General features: G+C 36.0%; 1 protein-coding gene across 2 annotated transcripts in view; it reads right to left on the bottom strand.

Moving 5' to 3' along the window:
- Positions 1-3,484: 3,484 nt before the first annotated feature.
- Positions 3,485-12,791, bottom strand: part of TBC1D23 (TBC1 domain family member 23) — a 51,570-nt gene continuing 42,263 nt past the window's right edge. For both annotated transcript variants that reach the window (XM_032776669.1, XM_032776670.1), the window contains 4 exons: positions 10,058-10,146; positions 8,373-8,508; positions 7,000-7,194; positions 3,485-5,248 (listed from right to left, as the gene is read on the bottom strand). In XM_032776669.1, coding sequence (XP_032632560.1) covers positions 5,167-5,248; positions 7,000-7,194; positions 8,373-8,508; positions 10,058-10,146 — 502 coding nt within the window. In that variant the 3' untranslated portion in view covers positions 3,485-5,166. The remainder of the gene's footprint in view (positions 5,249-6,999; positions 7,195-8,372; positions 8,509-10,057; positions 10,147-12,791) is intronic.

The raw sequence follows: 12,791 nt of genomic DNA, 5'->3' as shown, positions 1-12,791 counted from the left end.
TGTCCTGATATTTTGTTTCAGGCACAGCGGCCTGTTTTTATTTTTTCTGCTTAGGCAGCTGTGAGAGGCAGGGGAGCACCTTTTCAATTGTTACACTCACCTGGCACATCCATGTCTTCAGCAGGCGGGTCCTTCAGTCGCTGACGGTCTTCAGCTGCATTTCGGCGGTGGTACTTCTTTCTTTGGCAGCAAGATTCATTATCCACTGCCAAAATGCTGCCGAAGACCCGGACGCAGTGAGTATAACAATTGAAAAGGTGCTCCCCTGCAGCATTCCCGCTATTTTGAAGTTATCATCTGGTCACCCTAAAACTGAGGAAACAGTACTGGCCACCACAAGGAGAGTCTGCGTGACCATCTCTGATACTTAAGAGAATGGAAAGCTTAAAATGCTATTTTCTTATATAATGTAGTTTGGCTTTCAGTTTATTTTAATATAATTTAACAAATGTGCACCCAAACTATTAAATTCCTTGATTTACTTGCTCTTCATATTTAAAATACATCAATCAGGCAGATGAGAATCTGAGAAAACAACTCAGGCCAAAGTCACCACACACATGGGTAGCTGTGAATCTGGGCCCTTAGCTCTCTGCTGTGATAGTCTGTGTATTGTGACTTTACATTTGCAGCTCCAGGTACCCACCATGCTTAAGGCTCAAGGCTTATTCACTGGAGATCAGGTCTTATATAGCAAGGTTCTCATGAACAGTGATGTCTAGTGATGTCCATAAACATCACCATATCCCATTCTTCCTTTACAAGGAGGACTTCCCCTAAATATAGTTTTCGAATGATTTGGTTCTACAAACTGCCAACTAGATTACTTTTGGTCGACCTTAATACTCAAGAGTTCTACTTTGCATGACTCATGCCCCTTCACCTTTATTTCCTATTCTTAATATTTTTTTTAGAAGTTTTTCTTCCATCTGGATAAGTTCAGTCAAGGTTCCAATTATAGCGAACAGTTAAAAGGGTGGTGTCTGTTACCTACCATTTCTTTAATAAACAAACTATTAGGGATACATGGAGCACTGTTCTGTGCAATAAGCTTGGCCTACACCAACTAAGAAGTATGCCACACCCTTGTTTAGATATTTAGACACACTACAGCTATTTTGCATAAATTACTTAACTCTCGTACTTATCACTTTCTCTAAAAACTACAAACCTACTAAAGATGCATTTGAACCGGGGGCATGTATGCTGCAGTATGTTAAAGTACAAATATGCCTTTAACTCCTGCTAACCTAGACATGGTGTAAATGGAAAAGATGTTTGATTTTCATCCTAATGACATTTATTCAGCTCACAAAAGCACCCCATAATTCAGCACAGTTGACAACCTGGTATGAAAAAGAGATGGTACCACAGCTCAGACTTGAAGTAGAAATATTGGAGAGACAGCCTCAGCAAAGAGAAGTGGGAGGTTTGGTGGCATGGGAAACATACCTGTTAGGAAGACTCCTAGAAAAACACTAAAAATAGTCAAATCTATAGATCAAAAATTCAGTAAGTTTTGGAAGTTATAGTTTTGTAATATTGCAATGCCAGAAAAACTGAAAATAGTCTTTTAAAAGTTGAACTCACAAGGCTTGAAGGCTGTTTTTTGGGTACTGTTTTCCAGAACAGCACAAGTTAGTCGTACATAGAAGGTATATTTTTAAAGGGCAAATTCTCTATGCAATTTAATAGAATCTCTACACTAAAACAGGTAAGTTACGTGTGTGTCTCAGTACTTCGGAAAATACATTTTAAAGTTATAGTTGGTAAAAATCAATACTGTTGAGGAGCAGGTTACAGTAGTGGAATGGTATTTGCTTATAACAGAAGCTAAACTGAAAGAGCAGGAAATAACTTATTAAATCTAAAGAGGACAATGCAATTAAGAAGGTATTATCTCCACAGATAAGACATTAGAAATAAGGATTAGCAATAAAGGCCCTAATCCTGCAAATACTTATGAACATGCTACAATTTACATATAAATTAGTCGCATTGGTTTATTAATTAAGAAATGGAAACATGTGCTTACAATGTCTACTCTACAACCGAAATCCCACAGCTGGCCCATGTCAGTTGACTCTGGCTCATGGGGCTTGGGATAAGAGGCTGTTTAACTGCAGTGTAGACATTCAGGATTGGGCTGGAGACCGTAGACCATTATCGAAAGAGAGTTAAATGAAATAAAGAATTCCTCAAAAATGGCAGTAGCAGCTTCCATTTTACATCCAGAAACGCTGAGGACAGCACACAAACATTTTTCCAGTAATTCAAGACCTTGCAAGCTTCTAGTGAATAATAAAAAGAAATAAGAGGAAGATAGAGGGGAAGATAAATAGGTAACATGCTGAATCTTCTAATATATCCTTCCTATTTATATTACACTCTACACTGTAATTGGATTAGTTGTTTAGCAAAAAACTGCTGTGTAGCTACTTTATATTAAAAAAATGCAGGCTAGTAATATGAATTACAAAGTCTCCTCCTCCAATTGTGGATAATTACTTTGTGAGATGCAAAAAAAAAAAAAAAAAAAAAAAAGATAGTGAAAATCTTTTTCATAGATTGTCTTATATAATTCTGTAGGATAAGAGGCCTGCAAGCAACCTATGAATTATCTCAGAAATGGTTAATTTTTTTATCATCCCTTTTGGTGGGATGAATTATGAATTCCATAATATTGGTGATGTTTGACCTACAGAGTTAAACGTAAGTTTTAATGCAGAGTCACTGTACTAGTTAGCTAAAAGGATGTATATTGCTGTTAATTAAGCAGTGTATATTATCTTCCTCCTACGTTTGAGATAAGCATGACTAAGTGTTATTTTAAAATAGAATGTGATTTTCACTATGAATAGCTGGATTCTTCAAGATATTAGAAATACTTCAGCTACTTGTGAAACAATTATACCCTGACTTCCCAAGTCAGTAATATAATGCAAAATTATTTTTTCCCTCCTCCCACTAATAGTGAGCAAAAATTGTTATATATTAATATGCCGTCAATATTTTTCATAATAAAAATATGACAGAATTAGGAATGCTTTGTAATCAGCTTTTGAATTATTCTACCATTTGTTCATTTATAAACAGCGAAGTTCAAAATATAAGCTCTGATCCCTGCAATGTTGACCATGGTCAGCCAATAAAATTAACAGAATGGATTTTAATGATAGGTGAACCATATATTTGTAAGTATATTACTGACAAAATGGAGCTTTGTCTTTTTCTACTGTTATATTTCATTTGATCTATGAAAGTGTTTCAAAATCAAAAGCAAACATAAGTACTTAAAAAAAAAATTCATACCAGCTGCCTGTGAACTTGTAGCCAACTACTTTTCTCACTTTAAATATCTATTTCACACCCCCCTCCACACACACACACACACACACTAAAACAGGTTACTTTTAAAAAAAACTATAGTTAGGCCAACAGAAATCAAACAGTGCAAAATTAAATGCCTTCTGTTAGAACAAGCTATGTTCAAATTGTACTGGTTTATTTACAATTGTAGTTATAAACAGTAACACAAACATCTTTACATTAACATTATGAAAAAAAATCTCATTGCTGAAGTAGACACAGAGTCAGAGGCTCTTCAGAGGACAGGAAGGGGGGAATGTAATACAACAGCTGCAGGGCAGAACTATAAATACAGGAGCATTGGCCCAGGTGCAATTTCATGCAAATACTTTCAATAGTTCAAGTTCTATTGATGTTTATTCAGATATTTTAAAAAAGGGAATTTGTTCCAGAATTAAGGTGCCTTAGCTTGATTCCTACTAAAATAACTTAAAATAGCTGATTTTTATAAAGGTCGGTTTCATTTATTTCTTTATGATACATCAATTTTACTTTTTATTAACTGTAAATACTAAGTGATTTCCACACAGTACAGCTGATTCCCATAACCATCATTCCAAAGTTTTTGTTAATTTCAGCATCAGCATGCACAGAAACTACTCCATGGCCATAAATGCATTCCAGGATTGGCTTGCTAACTTGAGAACCAAATTTAGATCAAATCCGAAAGCTGCAGATTAGTGAAAGCTATTTTAGATCAAATCTGAAAGCTGCCAGAATAGTTGTCAGTTCTCTGGCATTAAAGAATTTAAAATGTTATTCAAAGGAAAAATCCATATGGCCTTGAAAGTAACAAATAGTTATCATAGATATTCAGTGCTTTGACCACTTTGCTTTATTTGCGTGCATTAGTCTTGAGGCAGAACACACCTTCAAGTTAGTACAAATCCATCTGTGCTGAACTGAAGGGCTTTGAAATGACAGAACAAATAATATATTTTATTAGATATTTCACTTGTGATGGAGGCAGACAAATGACTTTCACCTGGTAATATGTCACGTGGAGCATGAATTCCAATTTCAGTTGCTCAAAAGCACTCATGCATTTGTACTACAAATAGTAACACTGCCTCAACCCAGGAAACATTTAATTTGCATAATTACAAAATGGTAATTTTTTTCTTATTGTATACAGTTCAGTCTAGTATTTAAAAACAGTCATTTAACCATTCAAATTATTTTACCTGATAGTGTATACTAGGTTCAAAAAAACAAACAAACAACTTTTTTTCCCCCTCCACAGTATGGTTTGCATTTTTCAATCCCCTGGAGTTGAAGATTGATTGAACTGGGTTCCAATCATTTTGAGAGGAGTAAGTTGTATTACTGAGCTTTTGTCTCTTCTGTTTACAAACCTAAGGATTGATAACAATACTTGATACTATCAGTAAGCAAAATCAAATTTACAGGCATTAGGCTTTAGACATTTTTGACTTCTAATTCTCAAGTTTACTTACGACACTTCAACTATTTTTCCATACCTGAAAGAGCTGCATTCCCTTCATGTAGTTCTACACAACTGAACTGCTACATTAAAGCTGCTTTTAAAAAAAACCTGACCTTTATAATAAACAACCTTTGCAAAAAACAAAATTATTAAACAAAAAAATAATTGAAATCCTGCTGAGAAATCAGTAATTTACCCTATTTTAAGCCTGCTACTCAGGCATTTCCATCAGCAAACAGATGTTCTCTTAGGTTAGTATTCAGTTGGAAAGCAGTCATTTTGTGTCCACATACAGTATCTTGGTTGCCTCTTTTTTTTTTTAAATCATTATCTTAAAAAGTTTTTTGTTATTAGTTCTCCAACGCGTCCAGAACTTTCATGATCTGTTGTTTTATGGCTTTGGTAGCATCACCTGCATTTGGAATCAAATACCTTTAAAAGAGAAAGCACCATTATTAATACATTGTGCCAACTTTCCATGCCACTCATAAAAACTGATGTCTGAATTCATTCTCTAGCTTTATCTCAGTAACATTTGGGAAAAATCCCCTCTTAAAATGTAAAACTATTGGGTAAACAGTAATATCCTTCATAGTTGGAATAAAAGAAAATTTTCTTCATGTGAATTAAATGCTGATGAAAAGTATTTGATTGAGAACCCTGGAGACCTTGATTTATTCACAGAAAGGTACAGAATGGGCAACAGCAGGGCAAGATTTTTCCATACATTACTCCATCAATGCATACCAATCCTAATCTGGAGAGACTTTTATGGACAAGAGAATAGTTTATTTTCCATGCTTACCATTCAGTTCTTGCTCACTATATGGAAGCTGCCAATGAAGTAGTGAATTAGTGCCATGTGTGGTGGCGTTTTTTGTGGTATGGACAACTTACTGCTGGGAACTGGACCAATACCACCAAACGCATTTCACACAGGATACCCAAACAGGCATCAGATGATAGTAACTTTTAGACACTAGTCATCTGGGTAAAAAACCCTTCCAAAACAAGATGCTCCACTGTACATACTTCTCTCCCAGGGAGAGGATGAGAGAACAACTAACCTGTAACATACGTTAGTCAAGTTACTTAATGCACTATTGGAAGGCGCTTTGTATTAAAGTGATGAGTCCACTATAAGAATTGATATAGAATAGATTTTCACCAGCAATCTTCAGGTTAAAGGCTCTATATCATACTACTTAATTCTCAGCTGTCCAATCCCCTAGGGACTAGTTTTTTAAATATATTTATAACTCTCAAGTGAATGTCTTGTAGAACACAGACTTTACAGATAGCCTTAGGTTAATTTTATTCTGAAGACAATTATTTTGGGTCTGATCCCAAGTCCACTGAAGTCACAACAGACTTTGGATCGGACTCTTTATGGTTGGGAAAAATCAAACGTTCAAGAATCTGGAATTCATTATTTACATTATCAGGTAACATCTGTTTGTTAATCATGAGCCTTCTTTATTTAAAAAAAAAAAATCCTTCACCTTAATGCCTTTAAATACTGGTGTTTCACACACACACGTGCACAGAAATCTAAGAAAAACTATACATTGTAGTGAAAAAAAGAAGCCCAAAGCCCAAAATACTTCTCTTGCTTTGGAGGCTATGCCCTCCCTGCCCTCTCTCAAAATGATAAACCATCATCAACGTCTTAGTGATGAAGGATGTCTGGTGCCTTTCCAGATGATACATTTGGGGCTCTTGTAGCAGGATAGAAACTTGCATATAACCTCTTACATAGACCCATTACTAAGAGGACACTTTCCAGTAAAATGGTTACCAAAAGGAGTTATCTCAAAAATAAAAAGCTAACTTAAAAACTATTTCAGAGGCATTTATACAAAGGTACAGGTGGAGAAGGAGACATTTCTCTACATGAATGATCTTACAAATTATTAGACCAATCAGGCTACAATAAGTACTTTTTTTCCCTCTAAAATCCACAAACTCAGTATTCCCTGAGAGACACTGCAGATCTGCTGCGTATCCTGATTCATGTCAGGACATTACAGCTATTAAAAACAAAGTGTTAGCTTTGGGCCTGATTCTGGAAGTGCCAAGTGCCTCTGATATCAACTGATATCAAAGGAAGTAGTATCACACTCTACCTTGCAGGATGAGGCCCTTTGTTTTGTGATCAGTTCGTATTTGAGAAACATTCTTACCTTTCAACTGCCAAAATTTCTATGCCCGAAGTACTGCTGTTTCCATATTTAAAAGTGATGAGTTCTGGGTGTTTCTTCTTGGATGTAATTTTAACTACAGAGTTTAGGGCCTGACGAGACTGTATGTAAGCCAATCCCCTTCTTGATGGAATCTCCCTCAAACAGTACATGTGTGTTGCAGTTACTAAGAGATGACTTTAAAAAGAGAAAATTTACCAACAAATGAAGTAAAGGTCAAAAATACAGAAAGTTTAATATTAAAGATAACTCACACTCTGAGCTAGCTAACACACAGTTTTCAAATTCCAACAGTTTTATATTTATGTAGCATATTTAATTCAGAATTCCTAAACACTCTACAAAACTTCCCTCAGAACTGAAATGCAAGCACTTCGAAGTCAAACATGGCAGCTGTTTAATAGCACATAGCAAAACCATATAGCTTGTCAAGAACACTGACGCTGCATAGCAACTATAGCTAACATGTATATCTCACAGGGAGCCAACCCAAAGGTCCTGATCCTGCATCCTACATACATGCACAAGTATTTGCAGCTTTCAGGCTTTATCATCCTAGGTAAAATTTTTAGAAAAGCGTGTTATATTTTTCCTTGATGAGCTTTTCCAGTGATGTAAATGTTTAGTTCTTTGGAACTATGATAAAATGCAACAGTGAAACACTGACTGCAGTCTCTGGTCAAATTCTAAAGTTTTATCTTCCACCAGATTCTTTTTAATAAAAATATAAAATAGTTTTCTGTCTGTCTCTCTAAATAAGAGCAAAACACAACTTTAAGCAACTTAGTGTTTTGAGCAAAGGACACCATGCTTTACACTACAGCCCAAGTTTGTTAGGTCTCTACAGTCACACGCTTCAGGTCAACTACAGGAAGATGCACTATGCATCATGCTCCAGTACCTCCTACCGACCAGATAAAAAGGTCACTGCAATTGTGTCCTGATTTAGAGGTAGAAGTACCTCTGCAATACATTCTTGCACAGATATTGACAAGGAAAGAGTGCAGCCACACTTTGGACATTTGGGGCCCTGATGCTGAAAATAAAGCCAAACTTATTGAGAGTAGTTTCTGAAACAGCTTGTTTCACAAAGGAGTTAGTACTATTCTTTCTAGCAGTAAAATTCTGTACACATGCTGTAGAAATAGTCAAGGAGCATATTTGTACAGCACCTAGCACAATGACTAGGGCTCCTAGGCACTATGACAATACAAATAATAAATACTACAGCTCTTAGTTACTTAGTGGCTCAGACGCTTATTGTTCATTGTAGACATTATCCAGACACAATATAACACCACCACTAGCTTTTTCATATAGCTTTTCATACTCAAGAATAAACAATACTTTAGTACCTAGGAAACATGTGTCCATTTTCTTTCACTTCATTACAGGGGAAATGATGCTTCACATCTGGTTTATTTATCCATGTGTGAATATTGACTACCTCTTTTCGGTCATCATCCGACATCGAGGAACCATCAATTTCATCTATATGGAAGAGGAAAAAATAACTTTTACACAGACAGAACATCTGTCAACTCTTCAATGTTTACAATGTTACTGCTTATTAAAAATAAAAATAATTAAGTTTCATATCCCAATTAGAACACTGAAGAATTCCAAACAGTACGTTTGATGTAAACCACAAAAGTGCCGGGAACCCATTATCTACTAAATCCAACCATCTTGCATCCACATTTGAGTTCTCACCTCCATTTTTTTAATTACTCCCTTTTCAAAGCTATTTTTGCATGCTCTAGTTTAAATTGCTTTGAAATAAACATTCTGAGTTGTAGCTATGCACATCCACATCTAAAAAGGTAATATTTTAAGAAGGGACACTGAAGTTAGAAGCCATGGGACAAATTCTGCCCTCAATTACACCGTTGTAAATCCAGTGTAACTGCACTGAAATAGTTTCATTTTTTTTTGTTCTTCTGCACTAGCACAATACATTTGTGCAATGTTGGTTTTGCTCATACTGCAGTATTTGTTTTAAAAAAAGAATGTTAAATTTTAAAAAAATCCAAAAAGCTAATTGTTAAACATTTTTTATTAAAAAAAATATATAAGTACTATAGACAAAGCCTTATTGTGGACCTAAATTACCTGGTCATATCCATTGTATACCCTCTAGTCGGTAACATCGCATCCTCAAATGGAAATGGCAGAAATATTTGCAAACAACTTGTGAAAGTTCAGTGTGGAAAGAGGTTTTTCTGGGAGACAAGAACACACTGACAGAATTTACTGAACTGACAGTGGAAAAGCTTGTGCCCATCCTGATGGCAGGTATGTGATTACAGCACTCAATGACAATCAATCAGTGATACAGTCGGTACGCATCTAAGGAACATGTAGTTCTGGTTGAACAGCCATTAATGTGAACTATAAACGTTTTAGTTTGTGACTGCAGTGTCCACGCAGAGGAGTTACAGCACAGCACTCCAGTGTGCACTGCTATTCTCACCCTCCTAGTCCAAACTGCAGAGCAGTATACACACAGCCTAACTGCCAGCCAAACAGATAACCTAGGATCTGACAATCAAATTGGTTTTTTTTCTTCTTGCTCATTATCACCAGTAATAAAAGGTACTGCAGGCCAAAGTGTTTAACCTCAGTGGAGGTTAACAGTGTTGCATGGGTGTAAGTGATGACAGATGTTGGCTTGCAAGACTTTAGAACAATGAGTGAAAAAGAGAATGCAGTTTGACTGTCAGATCCCCAAGGTGAATTTGCAGAGTTGGCAGTTAAAGGAGGATGGGGGAAATCTCTCTTCAGGGTAGAGACTGTCTACTATTCTGTGTTTGTACAATGCCCAGCACAATAGGGCCCTGTTCTTGCTTGATCATTAAGCCCCTCTAATCTGATCAATAGTAAGAATAATTATTTAAAAATATTTTTGTAAATAGAAAATATTTAATTTGTAGTTAATGATAGACAACAACGGTACCCTGTGACAGTCAAATAGAAAAGAGGTCATGGCATGTCTCTACATTAAGAGGACTTCAAATAAGACTAGAGTTTCCTACCGTACCAGTATCATATTCTTCTTCGTCTCCAATGCTGAATACCGGTTTTACACCACGGTAGGGTTTTCCCAATCGGTCACTGCTGCTAACATGTCTGTTGGCATGGGAAGAGGGCGGGAGGGGGAAAAATATTTTCAGATCTAATGGTACAACATTTCCTATAGCAGCATGCAATAGCGAAATGTGACCATATCTGTGCAACCAGAGAGGAATCCACAGGCTCAAAGTCTACTACAAGAAAGCTGGGAGTGGCCCAGAAAGCACCAGATTAGTAAAAGCAGATCATGGGGTTATTTGCCAGATTCAATGCTTTTAACCACTGTAACTGAAAACCAGGTAGTCCTGCATCTTACATACAACTTCTAACCATTCTCTCGAACAGCAAATACATACTAAAATTCCAAAACATTTAAGGAGGTGCTTTGAAATATCCAGCAAAGCACTTTAGTGTTTGTCTGAATTACATTATAACATTATGTGTGGCTCTGGAAGGACTGTAAATTGGGGTGGAGGGAAAAGATGGAGAATATAAAGAAGTACATTTGACAGTTCGCTGGACTGGCAACAGGGTCACTCTGGGAGAGATCTTCCCAAAAGGATAACACTGCATAGACACAAAAAGGAAACAAATCTGCTTCAGTTAAACATCTATAAAGCTCTGTTCCTGTTTTGAGCCAATATATTGAGGCACACTAAATTTATGCACATCTATTGAACTGGGTCCAAGAGGGTACCTGTGCCTTTAGGACTATCTTGAAGAAAGCCGATATTTATCTATCCGTGAAAGTCTAACAAGTTGCTACATCTTCTAGGACTATTTGATTAGAAGTTACCGAATGAGAAAGAACATGGAAAAACTAATTGTTAATTGAGAAAAAACAAATATGCTATACAAAAAAAGCAATATAAAAATGTGCTCATTAGTGACTTAAGACAATAAGCATCAATGACACTGACAATCCAAGAGGGCAGTGATTCTATTTTATTATTTAGCTAGACTTTTGTGCATATAGAATTTTAAGAAAAAAGAATGAGGAAGAATACTATAGATTACTGATTTGGTAAGAGGAGGCTATATTTAATAAGATTATATATTTATAGTGTTAATTGAAATTCATAGCTAGGGTTTAAAAGAGGTCATATTTGCATTAATAGAGTAAGATTAGCCAAAGCAAAAAAGAAAGGCCTACTATATAAAATTTTGCACCATATTAAACTAGAAATGGAGAATTCTACAGGAGTTACTGTTAAACAGTGCTAAATGAGACCAGTTTGTGGTACAGGTATCTCATTTAATCTAATTCCATTCAGCTGATAACTTGCAAAATCAGACTGTTTTTGCTAGTAAAGATACAATTGCCATGACTGAATCAATGAAACAAAAAGGTTTCTTTCCACTTTATACAGCTGGAATTTTAAGAAAAGCTTAGTCTTAGTACATTAATTTATCCTGAGTTCTAACTAGTTAATATTGTCAGTACAACTTTTCAGTGGAAAAAAAGATGATTCGACTGTAGGGGAGTAATATTCCTTTAAAGGACAAGTGCAAACTCAATGCAGCAATATTTCTTCATAACAAACAAAAGGTATGATGGTCTGTCAGATATAAATCACCTTAAGTACAACATTAAAAAGCTGCAAAGAAACAATTTTATAGTTTAATGTTAATGTTTCCTAAGAGGTTTTTTTTGTTGCTGTTGTTGTTTTTTAAAGTAGCTTTATAAATCCTGAAATAACAATATGTCTCAGTTTTACTGGGACATTTCTGTTTCTTTCCAAGGACTACAAGGGCACCCTTAACATTAACTATTGTTTTTGCTCTCCTATACCATCTCCCTTCTCTAGTAACATTGGATGACCTAGCATAGCCAGCATGATGTTCCTCCATTCTCAAAGAATGGGCAAATCTACTAGCAAAAAGTAATCGAAAATCCCGAAAAACAGAACGGATTTTTTATTTTTGTAAATCGATGACTTTTTTAGCACCCACTTCCATACAGCACAACCTGCCAAGACTCAAATGTGGGATGCACTGTGTGACAAAGACCCAAAAATTAGGGAGACCGAAGTATTTTTTGGGCAGGAAACACTGTGGATTCCTTCGTTTCACATAAGTAACTTTTTATAACTGCAGTTTCATGATTATTTCTGATATAAATAATTTTAACATTAAAAATGAAAGGATACTAAATTTGTGTGGAACACAGTTAACTCTAGGAATGAAACAAGGGACAGTTTAGAGGTATGCCCGTTTTTCTGGCTCTGTTTGCTGGTCCCCCAGTGTGAGCATCTCCATTCTGACTAGCATATTCCATCACCACATGCTAAGAATGTGCTTGGAGTATGCAGTATTGTTGTAGACATGTCAGTCCCCAGACATTAGAGAGAGAAGGTGGGGTGAGGTAATATTTTTTATTGGACCAACTTCTGTTGGTGAGAGACAGATTTCCAGCTAACCTGAAGTTCTGTGAAAGCTCAAAAGGTTGTCTCGCTCACCAACAGAAGTTGGTGCAATAAGATATTACCTCACCCACCATGCAGTACTTTTAAATTTGCTCACAAAATTCAAAGAGAACTTTAACAGTCTTAGACCATCCTGAGCTCTAAAGACACTTTTTGAACAGCTTGTAATAGGTCTCCTTTGAAGCTGAAGTCTCTCCTTCTGAAGCTCAAAATCGAAGCCTGCTAAATAAAGGCTTCTGCCACCTTTCCCTACAACAAATAATTAATAAAAACTGA

This window comes from Chelonoidis abingdonii, chromosome 1, assembly GCF_003597395.2.
Source record: "Chelonoidis abingdonii isolate Lonesome George chromosome 1, CheloAbing_2.0, whole genome shotgun sequence".
Classification (NCBI taxonomy): Eukaryota; Metazoa; Chordata; order Testudines; family Testudinidae; genus Chelonoidis; species Chelonoidis abingdonii.
This window is presented reverse-complemented; position numbering and strand designations above follow the sequence as displayed.